This window comes from Bubalus kerabau, chromosome 3 (assembly GCF_029407905.1).
Source record: "Bubalus kerabau isolate K-KA32 ecotype Philippines breed swamp buffalo chromosome 3, PCC_UOA_SB_1v2, whole genome shotgun sequence".
NCBI classification, from domain to species: domain Eukaryota; kingdom Metazoa; phylum Chordata; class Mammalia; order Artiodactyla; family Bovidae; genus Bubalus; species Bubalus kerabau.
Window position 1 is genome coordinate 144,956,324 of NC_073626.1, and position 16,839 is coordinate 144,973,162.

The following is a 16,839-nucleotide window of genomic DNA, read 5'->3' on the forward strand; positions in this document are numbered from 1 at the left end:
ACCATGCCTCTGGGTCGTCCCAGTGCACCAGCCTCAAGCATCCAGTATCGTGCATCGAACCTGGACTGGCGACTCGTTCCATATATGATATTATACGTATTTCAATGCCATTCTCCCAAATCATCCCACCCTCTCCCTCTCCCACAGAGTCCAAAAGACTGTTCTATACATCAGTGTCTCTTTTGCAGTCTTGTATACAGGGTTATTGTTACCATCTTTCTAAATTCCATATATATGTGTTAGTATACTGTATTGGTGTTTTTCTTTCTGGCTTACTTCACTCTGTATAAGAGGCTCCAGTTTCATTGACCTCATTAGAACTGATTCAAATGTATTCTTTTTAATGGCTGAGTAATACTCCATTGTGTATATGTACCACAGCTTTCTTATCCATTCATCTGCTGATGGACATCTAGGTTGCTTCCATGTCCTGGCTATTATAAACAGTGCTGCGATGAGCATTGGGGTACGCATGTCTCTTTCAATTCTTGTTTCCTCAGTATGTATGCCCAGCAGTGGGATTGCTGGATCATAAGGCAGTTCTATTTCCAGTTTTTAAGGAATCTCCACACTGTTCTCCATAGTGGCTGTACTAGTTTGCATTCCCACCAACAGTGTAAGAGGGTTCCCTTTTCTCCACACCCTCTCCAGCATTTATTGCTTGTAGACTTTTGGATCGCAGCCATTCTGACTGGTGTGAAATGGTACCTCATAGTGGTTTTGATTTGCATTTCTCTGATAATGAGTGATGTTGAGCATCTTTTCATGTGTTTGTTAGCCATCTGTATGTCTTCTTTGGAGAAATGTCTATTTAGTTCTTTGGCCCATTTTTTGATTGGGTCATTTATTTTTCTGGAATTGAGCTGTAGGAGTTGCTTGTATATTTTTGAGATTAGTTGTTTGTCAGTTGCTTCATTTGCTATTATTTTCTCCCATTCTGAAGGCTGTCTTTTCACCTTGCTTATAGTTTCCTTTGTTGTACAGAAGCTTTTAAGTTTAATTAGGTCCCATTTGTTTATTTTTGCTTTTATTTCCAATATTCTGGGAGGTGGGTCATAGAGGATCCTGCTGTGATGTATGTCGGAGAGTGTTTTGCTTATGTTCTCCTCTAGGAGTTTTATAGTTTCTGGTCTTATGTTTAGATCTTTAATCCATTTTGAGTTTAATTTTTGTGTATGGTGTTAGAAAGTGCTCTAGTTTCATTCTTTTACAAGTGGTTGACCACTTTTCCCAGCACCACTTGTTAAAGAGATTGTCTTTAATCCATTGTATATTCTTGCCTCCTTTGTCAAAGATAAGGTGTCCATATGTGCGTGGATTTATCTCTGGGCTTTCTATTTTGTTCCATTGATCTATATTTCTGTCTTTGTGCCAGTACCATACTGTCTTGATGACTGTGGCTTTGTAGTAGAGCCTGAAGTCTGGTAGGTTGATTCCTCCAGTTCCATTCTTCTTTCTCAAGATAGCTTTGGCTATTCGAGGTTTTTTGTATTTCCATACAAATTGTGAAATTATTTGCTTTAGCTCTGTGAAGAATACCGATGGTAGCTTGATAGGGATTGCATTGAATCTATAAATTGCTTTGGGTAGTATACTCATTTTCATTATATTGATTCTTCCAATCCATGAACATGGTATATTTCCCCATCTATTAGTGTCCTCTTTGATTTCTTTCACCAGTGTTTTATAGTTTTCTATATATAGGTCTTTAGTTTCTTTAGGTAGATATATTCCTAAGTATTTTATTCTTTCCGTTGCAATGGTGAATGGAATTGTTTCCTAAATTTCTCTTTCTGTTTTCTCATTATTGGTGTATAGGAATGCAAGGGATTTATGTGTGTTGATTTTATATCCTGAAACTTTACTATAGTCATTGATTAGTTCTAGTAATTTTCTGGTGGAGTCTTTAGGGTTTTCTATGTAGAGGATCGTGTCATCTGCAAATAGTGAGAGTTTTACTTCTTTTCCAATTTGGATTCCTTTTATTTCTTTTTCTTCTCTGATTGCTGTGGCCAAAACTTCCAAAACTATGTTGAATAGTAATGGTGAAAGTGGGCATCCTTGTCTTGTTCCTGACTTTAGAGGAAATGCTTTCAATTTTTCACCGTTGAGGATAATGTTTGCTGTGGGTTTGTCATATATAGCTTTTATTATGTTGAGGTATGTTCCTTCTATTCCTGCTTTCTGGAGAGTTTTGATCATAAATGGATGTTGAATTTTGTCAAAGGCTTTCTCTGCATCTATTGAGATAATCATATGGTTTTTATTTTTCAATTTGTTAATGTGGTGTATTACATTGATTGATTTGCGGATATTGAAGAATCCTTGCATCCCTGGGATAAAGCCCACTTGGTCATGGTGTATGATCTTTTTAATGTGTTGTTGGATTCTGATTGCTAGAATTTTGTTAAGGATTTTTGCACCTATGTTCATCAGTGATATTGGCCTGTAGTTTTCTTTTTTTATGGGATCTTTGTCCGGTTTTGGTATTAGGGTGATGGTGGCCCTCTAGAATGAGTTTGGAATTTTACCTTCCTCTGCAATTTTCTGGAAGAGTTTGAATAGGATGGGTGTTAGCTCTTCTCTAAATTTTTGGTAGAATTCAGCTGTGAAGCCGTCTGGACCTGGGCTTTTGTTTGCTGGAAGATTTTTGATTACAGTTTCAATTTCCGTGCTTGTGATGGGTCTGTTAAGATTTTCTATTTCTTCCTGATCCAGCTTTGGAAAGTTGTACTTTTCTAAGAATTTGTCCATTTCTTCCACGTTGTCCATTTTATTGGCATATAATTGTTGATAGTAGTCTCTTATGATCCTTTGTATTTCTGTGTTGTCTGTTGTGATCTCTCCATTTTCATTTCTAATTTTATTGATTTGATTTTTCTCCCTTTGTTTCTTGATGAGTCTGGCTAATGGTTTGTCAATTTTTTTTTTTTTAATTTTATTTTATTTTTAAACTTTACATAACTGTATTAGATTTGCCAAATATCAAAATGAATCCGCCACAGGTTTACATGTGTTCCCCATCCTGAACCCTTCTCCCTCCTCCCTCCCCATACCATGCCTCTGGGTCATTGTCTTTTACCAAGATTTTTTGCTCTTCTGTACTAATCCTTTTACCGTGGTGCTACTGGGCAAGGTAAATTGCCCTCCTTTTTTTGGAATCGGTAGAAATAAGGAGCTTAGTTTTGAATATGTTGTTTAGATAGCTCTAAGATATTCAATTGGTAATATAAAGTATATTTGTTAAAGGAATGGTATGTACATCAATTGATTGTGGTTGTTGTTCAGTCTCTAAGTCATGTCTGACTCTCTTAAGACCCCATGGGCTGCAGCATGCCAGACTTCGCTGTCGTTCACTATCTCCCGGAATTTGCTGAAACTCATGTCCACTGAGTAGGAGATGCCATACAACCATCTCATTCTCTGTTGCTGCCTTCTCCTCCTGCCAACAATCTTTCCCATCATCAGGGTCTTTTCCAATGAATTAGCTCTTCGCATCACGTGGCTAAAGTATTGGAGCTTCAGCTTCAGCATCAGTCTGTCCAATGAATATTCAGGGTTGATTTCCTTTAGGTTTGACTGGAGTGATCTTGCTGTCCAAATGGACCCTCAAGAGTCTTTTCCAACACCATAGTTCAAAAACAGCAGTTCTTCAGCGCTCAGACTTCTTTATGGTCCAACTCTCATATCTGTACATGACTACAAAGTAATGTCTCTGCATTTTAATACACTACCTGGTTTTGTTATAGCTTTTCTTTCAAGGAGCAAGTGTCTTTTAATTTCATGGCTACAGTTACCATCAGCAGTGATTTTGGAGCCCAAGAAAATAAGTCTGTCACTGTTTTCCATTTTTTCCCCATCTATTTGCCTTGAAGAGGTAGGACCAGATGCCATGATCTTAGTTTTTTGAATGTTGATATTTAAGCCAACTTTTTCATTCTCTTCTTTCACCTTCATCAAGAGGCTCTTTAGTTCCTCTTTGCTTTCTGCCATTAATTGAAGTCACTCAGTCATGTCTGACTCTTGGTGACCCTGTGGACTGTAGCCTACCACACTCCTCTGTCCATGGTATTTTCCAGGTAAGAATACTGGAGTGCGTTGCCATTTCCTTCTCCAGGAGATCGTCCCACCCCAGGGATTGAATCTGGGTCTCCCGCATTGTAGGCAGCCACTTTACCATCTGAGCCACCAGGGAAGTCCATTCTGCCATTAGGGTGGTATCATATACATATCTGAAGTTATTCATATTTTTCCCAGTAATCTTGATTCCAGCTTGTGATTTATCTAGCTTAGCATTTCACATGATGTACTCTGGATGTAAGTTAAATAAGCAGGGTGGCAATATATAGCCTTCACGTACTCCTTTCCCAATTTTCAACTAATCCATTGTTCCATGTCTAGTTTTAACTTTTTGTTTGTTTGTTTGTTTTTTGACCTGCATATAAGTTTCTCAGGAGGCAGGTCAGGTGGCCTGGTATTCCCATCTCTTCAAGAATTTTCCACAGTATGTTGTGATCCACATGAATTGTTTAAAAAGTGAAAGTCACTCAGATGTGTCCCAACTCTGGGACCCCATGGAGTACACAGTCCATGGAATTCCCCAGGCCAGAATACTGGAGTGGGTAGGATTTCTCTTTTCCAGGAGATCTTCCCAACCCAGGGATCGAACCCAGGTCTCTTGCATTGCAGGTAGATTCTTTACCAGCAGAGCCACAAGGGAAGCCCAAGAATACTGGAGTGGGTAGCCTATCCCTTCTCCAGCGGAATGCAGTTATTTAATGCATATATTCTAGAAATCAGCTGTTTATGTCGTAATCAAAGAGATTTTCAAGGTGCATTCATATAATTATTTGTACACAGCTAAATAGTTGTGTCAGATAAAAGCTTGTGAGTTCTAGCTCCTCAACATTGGTTTAGAGAATCCAAATTTTGACTCTTCCTACAAGTTTCCTGTTCAAGAATGTCTTCATTTAGGCCAAATGTGAAACATAGTGCCTCATATTTCCATCCCTGTGGTTTTTCTACATCTGGCCTGTTCAGAGGATATCACTTGCCTTTTATTACTTATAAATTCAGCAGTTAAATTCTTATCAAGCATGTTTAAATCACACCCCTTAAAACGTCTGTCCGTGGCTCAACTACCATTTTTAAGACTGGGTACATAGCTCTTCTCAGCTATTTCAGGTTTTCTTTCCATAGTAAAAAGCATATAATGACTACAAAATCTATTGAATTCCACTACAGAATAAGATGGATTTTTATTTAGGTTTCGGGCCCCTTTGTTTTTAAATCTTCTCCATTACTTAAAGATAATGCCATGTTTATTAATTTTGCTAAATAAAATGTGGATCTTTAGCAGAAGAAAACCTTACCTGATTATGGTTCTAATGGTAGCCAGTGCTTTGTAATCTGAAAATGTCATTGTCAAAACCATTTACATATAGATAATGCTGAACAGGCTGCTGTTTGAATAGATATACAACTGTGAGAAACATTTTTTTGATTTACGACTGCATTTGTTCCTTATAGAATCTGTTCTTTTTTTATTTCTGCAATATTCTTGTTGGCTTCATAATCAATGCCAAGCTTCTCCTCATAAACACCATTCCAAAACTTCTGATTTCATATCAGTCTGATCTATCTAGCAATGATTTTTCAACAGCTTACAGCTATGCAGAACAGTTTAATTATATTCATACTTAACATCTTTTAAATGGTTTTTTTCTCCCTCCCCTTCTATAGATCATGGTAAATAAATAATTTGATTATCCCGTGTTGATGATTCTTCTAAGATGTAGATAGCCGGGTTTATTTGATTTATTATGTGCCTATTTTAGTAATCTTACAGTGTTTTTATAATCTTATAATCTTGTAGTGTTTTTAAGACATTATTAACTCATGTATGTGTTTGAATTACACAAGAAAATAAATACCCATTTAAATAATTAGCCTTTCTAATTTGGAAATAGGAAACCTTTGTTTCATATTAGATTTGTGAATTTTATTAATCCAGTTAGAGAACAGCTTCATTCTATCAAAAATAAATTTTGTCTGTCACATTTGCTACTGATACTTTGTACATCCACACTGAATTGAGTCTCGGGGACAGAATTTGTGTGAAATGGAAGAGAATAACTTTATTGCTTTGCCAGGCAAAGGGGGCAATAGCCAGCTAATGCCCTCAAAACTGTGTCCTAACCTGGGAGAGATGGTTTGTGAGGAGTCTCATAGTCAAGGAGTGGGGTTAACTATAAGGACCTGGGTTCCTGCAAGGCCTGCATTCCCTTCAATTTAGGATTCATCTGGTGGTCTCCTGATGGGATTCTGAGATTCTGTGATAACTGTGACCTCTCTGGAATGAAGAATGCTTCATCAGCTAGTTAGCATGTTCCATTTGGTGGAGGTTTTAGTACTGTAGAAGAACTCAAAAATATTGATATGTATATTCCTTGAGGAGGAACCAGGATCCTGCTTCAGAACTGCACTATTGTTTCTTGACTGCTCCTCCATTTCTCTGCAGCCTCTCATTTTATTGATAAGCAACTGTTTAAATCTGTCCTTTGAAACTCAGGGGAAGTCTTAAAGGCTGAATGAAACCTATTTCCTTCAAACAAGAAACAGGGAACATGGGGTTTTGTGCCCAGAAACCCCACAGGGTCCTTCTTGGTTTCACATTGGTGCTAAAATTCCAGGCAGGTACTTCTTTTTAAATGTTACATGAAATTGGATTTAATTTCGTATGTCCTTTTATTATTTCATTATAAACTGTAGTGATTTCCTAAGTTTTTACCTTGGGAAACTACAAGTAGAGGAGCAAATTAAATCCAAAGTAAGCGAAGAAAAAGAATAGAAGTTAGATGAGGGATCAGTTGAGTTGAAAACAGGAAATTAATAGAGAAAAAGCAACAAAACCAAAAGCTGGTTCTTTAAAAAGATCAATAAAGTTGATAAACTTCTAGCAAGGCTTCCAAGATAAAATTTAAAAAATAAATATCTAATAATGAAATGAAATTTCTAAATTCTAGAAATGAAAAAAATGTCATACCTACAGATCCCGTGGATAGAAAAGGAAAATTATGAACAACTTTTTGTTAACAAATACAGTAGCTTCAATGTACTGGACCAATTCCTTGAAAGGTACAATCTACCACAACTCAAATGGGGAGAAATATATAATCTGAATAGGTATTCATCTATTAAAGAAATTCATAAATAAATAATACTTCCTTAAACCCAAAGTACCAAGCTGAGATGGTTTCACTGTTTAATTCTAGCAACTGTTTAAAGAAGAAATGATGCCGGTTATCTACAACTTCTCCTAGAAAATAGAAGCACAACTACCAGGCATTTCAGTGTTCTGGGTCTATATAAAATAATTTGTATGATTAAATATATGTATAATTTTCAATTATTATAAATTTGTTATTAATTTTTCTTTCTTTTCCTTTGATGCAAAAACATTGCTGATTTGACTGTGTATTGATATAGCCTGTCTGTAAGTAGTTAGCAAAATACTGGATAGAAAGGATGACTATTTAAAAATTTTACTTTCTTTTAGGTCCACCTCATTCATTTAACCGAGATGAGACAATAATCATTGCATTGGCATCAGTCTCTGTATTAGCTGTTTTGATAGTTGCCTTATGCTTTGGATATAGGATGCTGACAGGTAAAAATGCAGGTTTTTGTTTTGTTTATTATTTATTTTGTAATGTTTATTAAACATTGTGTTTAATCAGAATTGATTTTCTTTAAAAAACAATTTTTCATTGTAAAAAGCATCTGTTTGCTGCAGTAGCCCTGCAGCCATCCTTCTGTCTTAAACTTTTTCCCCTAGTTTTTGTGAAAGGTTTCAAACGTATACAGAATACTCATCACCCAGCTTCAATGATTGTCACATCTGTATATCATCTATAGGCCCACTCACCCTACCCTTCCATGCTGTTGGATTATTTTGAAATAAATTGAAAGTATCCCTCATCTATAAATGTTTTAGTATTATGTCTGGAGTATAAAGACATATATAAACACAATACCATTTTCACATCTAAAAATAACAATAATTAAAAATAATTCCTAATCATCAGCTGTCTGCTACTGTTGCTGCTGCTAAGTCACGCCAGTCGTGTACGACTCTGTGTGACCCCATAGATGGCAGCCCACCAGGCCCCTCCATCCCTGGAATTCTCCAGGCAAGAACACTGGAGTGGGTTGCCATTTCCTTCTCCAGTGCATGAAAGTGAAAAGTGAAAGTGAAGTTGCACAGTTGTGTCTGACTCTTAGCAATCCCTTGGACTGCAGCCTACCAGGCTCCCGTGTCCATGGGAGTTTCCAGGCAAGAGTACTGGAGTGGGTTGCCAGTGCCTTCTCCGCGTCAGCTGTCTAGTTGGTTCTAATAAACGTTTGATTTGATAAGCTTTTTAGGAAATGAGCACCCATTCATTGATTTGAATAATTTTAATAAAACCTTCCTTGATATTTCTGTCCATTTCTTAGGGTTTTACACTGGGTGTACTGGAACCATCTCCCAGAGTTCAGCTTTCATGTTATTCATTATTTATCTTCATTTATAGATGATTGTTAGTTTAGTAAATAGTTTTAGTCCCTTTGATATTAGGTATAAGTTAGGCTGTCTATCCTTCTGCAGATCTTCTATTTAACTGTAATATATAAAAATGTATAATAAATATTTTCACCTTTAAGAGAACCACTAATTAGGAAGTTCTTTTTCTAATTTCTGTAGGAGACCGCAAACAAGGTCTTCACAGTATGAATATGATGGAGGCAGCAGCATCAGAGCCCTCTCTTGACCTAGATAATCTGAAACTGCTGGAGGTAAGATTGCATTCAGATTATAGACTGTTTTTGTTTTTTTTTTTTTCTGTCCACATGTTTTTTTTTTTTTTTCTGAGACAGTGATTAATTCATTTATTCAATGACCATTTATTATGAATTTTGTGTCAAGACCTCTTCAAGGCACTGAGAATGTTGGTGACCAATACAGATACATGAGGCTTATATTCTAGTGAGAAGGAGTCTACAAGAGAGTAAATAAATGAAGGTACAGTTGACCCTTGAACAACATGAGTGTGAACTGTATGGGTCCACTCGTACCCAGATATTTTTTCAATAGTAGATATTACTACACCATCCATATTTGATTAAATCTGTGGGTGTAGAACCATGGACCAGAAGAACCATGTTTGTATGAAGGGTCACCTATAAGCTACATGTGGATTTTTGGACTATGTGGAGATTAGGTGTCCCTAACCCCACATTGTGGAAAGGTCACTATATATTTCAAGTAGTAGTAAGTGCTATGGAGAAAAAAATGCAAATGAGGTGAGAAAGTTACAGAAAGGGGTTAGTAAGGAAAGTATATTAAGAAAGGAGATAATCTTTGAGTAGAGACTTGAACAGACTATAGGAATAAAGACATACAGATTCTCAGAGAAAATGTACAGGCAAGGAATCCATGGTAGATGCCAAATAAACATTACTTGTTTGTGTATTATGTATTGTATAGGTACATACAAATATTATGTTTTGCATAAAATTAAATTTTTATTTGGTTATATCTCAGAACCTGTGTTAAAAGTCTCACCATGATGAATGTTTTTATGCTGTTTATTAGGATAACTGAACTATAATGTCTAAACCAGAGACTGTTAAATGATAGATCTGGTATATAAAACATTTTAAGAACTTTATTTTTGGGAGGAAAATACAATAAAAGTGAAAAGCAAAATTCAAAAAAGGTATTTCAGTGCATAAAGAATTGATAAAGAGCTGGTAGAAATCAACATGAAATAAACAATCCATTAAAAATAGACAAAAGAGATGAATTGTCAATTCACAGAATTAAGTATGCCTAGTAGTAGTAGTAGTGGTAGTCACTCAGTTGTGTTCCACTCATTGCGACCCCATGGGCTGTAACCCACCAGGCTCCTCTGTCCATTGAATTCTCCACGCAAGAATACTGGAAGGGATTGCCATTCCCTTCTGCAGAGGATCTTCCTGATCCAGGAATCAAACCTGGGTCTCCTGCATTGCAGGCAGATTCCTTACCATCTGGCTTCCCTGGTGGCTCAGACAGTAAAGCCTCTGCCTACAATGTGGGAGACCTGGGTTCAATCCCTGGGTTGGGAAGATCCCCTGGAGAAGGAAATGGCAACCCACTCCAGTACTCTTGCCTGGAAAATCTCATGGACAGAGGAGTCTGGCAGGCTACAGTCCATGGGGTCACAAAGAGTCAGACACGACTGAGTGACTTCACTTTCTTTATCGTCTGAGCTACAGGGAAGTATGCCTAGTAAATGTATAATAAGATGTCCTGTTTACTAAATTGGAAAAAATATGAATTAAAACCATTAGGATATTGTTCTGGATTGAGTAAAAGAAACAATCCAACCATTGCTGATTTGGTACAATCCAACCATTGCTTTGATACGGCCTTTCTAGAGGGCAATCTTATCTGTTTGTAAATATTTAAATTAGGAATAGTGAATGAAATATAACAAATAATCATTAAATAAATGGTGGTAAATTGCTAAGCTTTTTTCACTAAAAAGGCAGAGAAGTTCCAGAAGCCAGAAATGAAGAGAACAGTTGCAAATTGCTGGGGGTTTTGTTTGAGTAATTTTTTATTGTATTGTACTAGAATCTATAAATGTTATGTTGTGAGGACTCTGTATTCTGTTCGGTTCTTATAAAGTGTGTTCATTTCATTGTTGGTTTTGGTAGGCAGTTATCTTTGTTAGGCATATTACAAACTTATCTCTTGTTATTGATCCTTTACCTGGAGTCTGTCCCATGCATTAGTTGGATTTCCCACTCTCTGACTCCCCTTTTTGGGATTCTGCCTTCATTCTCCATCGGCAATGGTTGCCCTAAATTCTGTTCCCTGGTTTCTGAGGCCTGAAAGATTTTCTATTGCAATTTTTGATCCAATACACAGTGCAGATTTCAGCCTGCTCACAGACTGAACGCTATAAAATGAATATCTCAGCCTATGCCATTTCTTTCTTTTAAATGTTAACTCCCCTCAGGATCTACCTACTTTTGTTCATTCCACCACATTTTTAGATTTCTTTTAAAAAATTTTGTTCAGAGTTTATAACTGTCATCTTTGGAAGGGCTGGGTATGGTACTTGTTTCTGAGCTGTGTAGGATGCCTAATTTGTTAGTTTATTGATAATGGAGTAATTCAGACTAAGCATTAGAGACCTGTTGGATACATACAGATTTATACTTTAGTAAATTTGATTGTTCAGTTGTGAAGAAATAACATCTTGCTTTTTTTCAAAACAAACTTACAGCTGATTGGCCGGGGTCGATATGGAGCTGTATATAAAGGTTCCTTAGATGAACGTCCAGTTGCTGTAAAAGTGTTTTCCTTTGCAAACCGTCAGAATTTTATCAATGAAAAGAACATTTACAGAGTGCCTTTGATGGAACATGACAACATTGCTCGCTTTATAGTTGGAGATGAGAGAGTCACTGCAGATGGACGCATGGAGTATTTGCTTGTGATGGAGTATTATCCCAATGTAAGTTCTTCTTAAAAAGTTTACTGACATTTGTGTTAATCAGATTTGTAAGAGGATCCCCATTACGTAGAAAGTTGCTGTTTTGCGAACTGAGTATTAATGGTCTACAGTGAAATAAGGATTTTATCCCAGAATGTGAATGAAACTGTTTAGTGCCCTGAACCTCTGTCACTCTGTCTCTGTCTCTCTCTTAGCAAGACTTCTTGATGAAGGAGGCAGTGCTTTGATTGACATTTACTCTGATGCATGCTCTTTATCTCAGCCTGGTAATAAAGAATTTATGGATGAGGACCTTGAGTAGCAATGACACATATATTTACAAAAGCCTTCTGATTGTAAAAAAGTTTTCTACTTGTAAAACATAATAGGATAATTTGATTTTGTTCTGGTAAAATATACCATGTGAAGAAACAGTTGTAAAGAAACCGTGTAAAGAAACAATTTTTCTATCTTAAGTTGATAAATCAAAGAAGCCTTTAAAATGAAATTAAATAACCTTTCATAATTTTTAATACTGGAGGCATAAAAATTGATAATGTCTAAATTCTACTTTCCATTCTCTCTTCCTTTCTCTACCCACAGAGATGTCTTTTCTTACTTCAGTGTTCTGAAATGTCATGATTCATTAGACCTCCTTTGAATCCTGACATATGCAAATCCCTTTATACAGTTGCTCACTTACCTCCTCATGTTCAAATAAAGTAATTCCACTTTTTCTCCCCTTCCCCTTTTACTTTTTTCCCTCCCTATAGGGATCTCTATGCAAGTATTTAAGTCTCCATACAAGTGACTGGGTAAGCTCTTGCCGTCTGGCTCATTCTGTGACTAGAGGATTGGCTTATCTTCATACTGAATTACCACGGGGAGGTAAGACAATGACAAGACGCTGAAAACCATGTGGGGACACAATTCACAAAGGGAAACTTTATTTGTATCTTCAGAATAAAAGTGTGTTTTATATTTACAGCAGATATATTATTAGCCAGTTGTTTAAAAGATCTAGTGTGAGGAAACGTATTTGAAATTTAACAAGAAGAATAAGAAAAAGGACCTCATTACTCTAGCCAAGTCATGGATTCCATTGAGATTTTAATTAAAGCTATAAACACTCTCCCTGTAAAGATACACGTATGGGCATACTTTAAAAAATATTCTTGTGATTGTAGGGGTTCTCAATCTTTTAAAGTTCCTCTCTGGCCCTAGATTAAGAACCTCTTAGCTGGACTGCATTGTATTTCCCTTGTATTTATTTTGCTTATTTAAATGAACTACAAATGCATTGTTACTTCTTTAGGTACACATTCTGTAGTTTGGTTGGCCTTTAGTATAAAACCCAATTGTATCTTTTTATAAATCATTGCTTCTCTTAGCTAGCATTGCTGCTGCTGCTGCTAAGTTGCTTCAGTCGTGTGACTCTGTGCAACCCCATAGACGGCAGCACACCAGGCTCCCCCATCCCTGGGATTCTCCAGGCAAGAACACTGGAGTGGGTTGCCATTTCCTCCTCCAATGCATGGAAGTGAAAAGTGAAAGTGAAGTCGCTCAGTTGTGTCCGACTCTTAGCGACCCCATGGACTGCGGCCTACCAGGCTCCTTGGTCCATGGGATTTTCCAGGCAAGAGTACAGGAGTGGGGTGCCATCGCCTTCTCTGTAGCTAGCATTAGGTTTGTTCAACTTTATCAGGGAGGAAAATATAACAGATTTCAATGAGAATGACTATTTTTTTCCTTTCTCATGTAAGAATCTAGAGAGAGACAGTCTTCACATTTCTTTTGGTAGCACCATAGTAGTATTAGGGGCCCAGACTCATATATTTCTCCTCCATTAATCTTTATATGTAGCTGATGTTTTCAGGATCACCTCATTGTCCATCATGCTATATGCTAATCAGAGAAAAGAAAGAATAGAAGGAAATGCCCCTTTTTACTTCCAGAAGTCCCACTCTTGTGCTTGTTTTCTTTCCCAGAGGTTAGTCCATGCTTTCCCACCACACTTAGCTGCAAGGGATGTTTCAGTGCAGTGTACGTGTGTTTGTTAGTTTTAGCTAGGTGCATTGCTGCTTCAAATAACGAGAATGCATGGTGAGGAGTCAGTCTTTGCCAGTGTGTCAATACTGAGTGGTTGTATTATGTCAGTGAGTGTAGTGCTGTAACTACAGTTTTATTTAGCCTTTATGTACATTTTTGCTAGTATTCCAAAGCATCTTTTTAAATATATTTGTTTTTTTCACTTTGTTTCAAAGTACACCTCATATCATATCACAGGCCCCTCAAAATTAGCTTTGCTATGAAACTCTGTCTTTGCGTTTACATCCCTTACAGCAGTTTTCTTGTCATACATTCTTTTTTCACTTTCTCTGACCTCTGTAATGAAGAGAAGTTTTAATGTATCAATTTCTTAGATCTTTGTTCCATTGTATAATAGCATGGATCATCTTTTTTAGCTGCTGCTTCATATATAAGTAATTTCTCCTGAATAATTTATCAGTTCATTTATCTTGACATCTTGCTTTTCTTGAATACAGAATTGTTCAGTGTTACTGCCTATGTCAGCAACTTGATGCACTTACTTTAGTGTGTTAGCTCATTAACCATTTATATTGTGTTTCTTTATTCTTAAATATTATAACTCCTTTAAAGAGCTGGCTTAAAACAAAAATTAAAATACCATCCTAATTCCCCTTTTCAAAGCTCGCATGATTCAGAAAGTTTTCCAGTCAAACTTTGGCTGGAAAGAATGATTGCCATCAAATAGGAGTTTTATTTAAACACAGATTCTATTCTTAAACATCACCTTATATTATTACTAAATAGTTAACCTTAAATAAAAAAACAACTGAGTATATGTTATTGTAGAAAACATCAGTATAATAGCTATTTGAATTTTTAGTACCTAATTATTTAAAAAATATTCCACAAGTCACTTTGGTCATCATCTAAAAGTCTACAAGTAATAAATGCTGGAGAGAGTGTGTAGAAAAAGGAATCCTTTTATACTGTTGGTGGAAATATAAATTGGCACAGCCACTATGGAGAATAGTATGGAAGTTCCTTAAAAACCTAAAAATAGGGTTACCTTATTATCCTGAAGTCCCATTCCTGGGCACATATCCAGAGAAAATGATAATTCAAAAAGATACATGTATCCCAGTATTCATTGCAGCACTATTTACAATATCCAAGGAACGTACATATCCATCAATAGATGAAGATAAGTAAGATATATATAAAAGGGGAATATATATAAATTATACACACATATAAAGGAAATATTGTGTTATGTCCTACTCAGCCATGAAATAATTCCATTTGCAGCAACATGGATGGACCTAGAGATTATCATACTAAGTGAATTAAACCAAACAAATACCATATGCTATCACTTATATGTAGAGTCTGCAAAAAGAAAAAGATATAAATGAACTTATTTACAAAACAAAATAGACCTACAGACGTAGAAAACAAACTATGGTTACCAAAGGGGAAGAGGGGAAAGGATATGGACTTCAGTAGTTGTGACTCTTGGGCTCTAGAGCCTAGGCTCAGTAGTTACTGCACATGGGCTCAGTTGTTCCACTTTTTATTTCCTTTATAATATTATCAGAAAGTATTACCCTAGTTTCCCCTCTTGCTGGCTCACTGACTCATTGCGTTGTTCTTCACATTATTAACCTAGTTTCCCTAGTGTGAGATAATTTAGCTTAATTATTGGTATGATGTTATACATTTTCAGGTATCTCTATAAATTTTCTTATATAAATATCAGCTCAAGATTAAACCATATATACTTATGTTCTGGTTTTATGCAGAATAAGAAATGCAGCTCTTTTACTAGTTGAGTGAGCCATGTTAGTACAAACTTTGAAAGACTGGACCAGGAAGTAAGTAGGAAGGGGAACAAATGAGAAAGAAATCAACTCTTAGAAACCTAGTAACTGCTATTTTTCTTCCAGTTGTGCTATTGCGTTTTCCTCCCCGTATCAAAGGAATCCTTTTTTTTTTCTTCTTTTTCTTTTGAGCTTTTATTTGGTATTGGGCTATAACTGATTAACAGGGTTGTGATAGTTGCAAGTGAATAGAGAAGGGTCTCAGTTATATTCATCCATTCTCCCACAAACCTTCCTCCCATCCAGGCTACCACATAACATTGAGCAGAATTCCATGTGCTATACAATAGTCCTTGTTGGTTATCCATTTAAAATATAGCAGTGTGTACATGACCATCCCAAACTCCCTAACTATCCCTCCCCAGCCCTGTAAGTAAGTTCATTTTATGTCTGTGAGTCTCTTTCTGTTTTGTAAGTAAGTTCATTTGTATCATTTCTTTTTGGTCAAAGGAATCATTATCTTCTGTCTTTGGTTTTATTGTTGGTGAAATTGCAGTTTAATACCTGTTAATGAGAGTAATAAATGTAAATACTGAGTCTTTTTGTGCCTAAATGTAAGCATTCTGTTTGTATTTATCATTGACTTTGTTCTCATTGCTCTATTTCTTTATATAACTAAGGAGTTATTTAAAATTTTGAGTATTGTACTATAGAATTTTTTTTCCTTTTAAGAGCTGTGGTTTTATTTCAATATAAGATTTATATAAAGTTTTCTTTTTAAACTTTTATTGAAGTATAGTCGATTTCCAATGTTCTATTAATTTCTACTGTACTACAGAGTGACTCAGCTGTACACGTATATTCTTTTTCATATTCTTTTCCATTGTCATTTTTCACAGGACATTGAATATAGTTCCCTGTGCTATACAGTGGGACCTTGTTGTTTTTCCGTTTTATATATGTAACAGTTTGCATCTGCTAATTCCAAACTCCCAATCCTTTCCTTTCTTCCTCCCTCCTCCATGGTTTTCTTATCAAGAGGAAAAGAATTATGATTTTAGTTAGGCTCCTTGATTGGATATATTCTTTTAGGCAGTGTGTGTGTGTCTGTGTGTCAGGCCTTTTGAAATCAGGCAGAACATGTCCTCTCTCTGCCTTCATAGAACATAAACGTCTTCTGATAAACAAGTAACAGAATGAGTATAATAGTGTTTTGTTTTGTAAAACCAGAAAACAATCCATTGCAAAACTGTTTCTAGTTTGATTTGAAGAACTGTGGTGGGCTTAGATATATAGCTAAGCCTCAGTGCAAAACTGGGATTTTCTGTCATAGGTTATAAGATAACATATACCAATTTCAGAGCCATGTCAATTTTACAGTGATAATTGTTTTAGATAAATTTACTTTCTGTTTTTACCAAATATTCCTTTTTTTATTGCCTCCTTTTCCTACTAGAGGGGAA

At 36.1% G+C, this 16,839-nt stretch overlaps 1 protein-coding gene across 2 annotated transcripts in view; it reads left to right on the plus strand.

The window, feature by feature from the left end:
- BMPR2 (bone morphogenetic protein receptor type 2) overlaps positions 1 to 16,839 on the plus strand; it is a 156,643-nt gene that overhangs the window by 111,801 nt on the left and 28,003 nt on the right. For both annotated transcript variants that reach the window (XM_055573126.1, XM_055573125.1), the window contains 4 exons: positions 7,559 to 7,669; positions 8,744 to 8,835; positions 11,319 to 11,549; positions 12,302 to 12,416. In XM_055573126.1, coding sequence (XP_055429101.1) covers positions 7,559 to 7,669; positions 8,744 to 8,835; positions 11,319 to 11,549; positions 12,302 to 12,416 — 549 coding nt within the window. The remainder of the gene's footprint in view (positions 1 to 7,558; positions 7,670 to 8,743; positions 8,836 to 11,318; positions 11,550 to 12,301; positions 12,417 to 16,839) is intronic.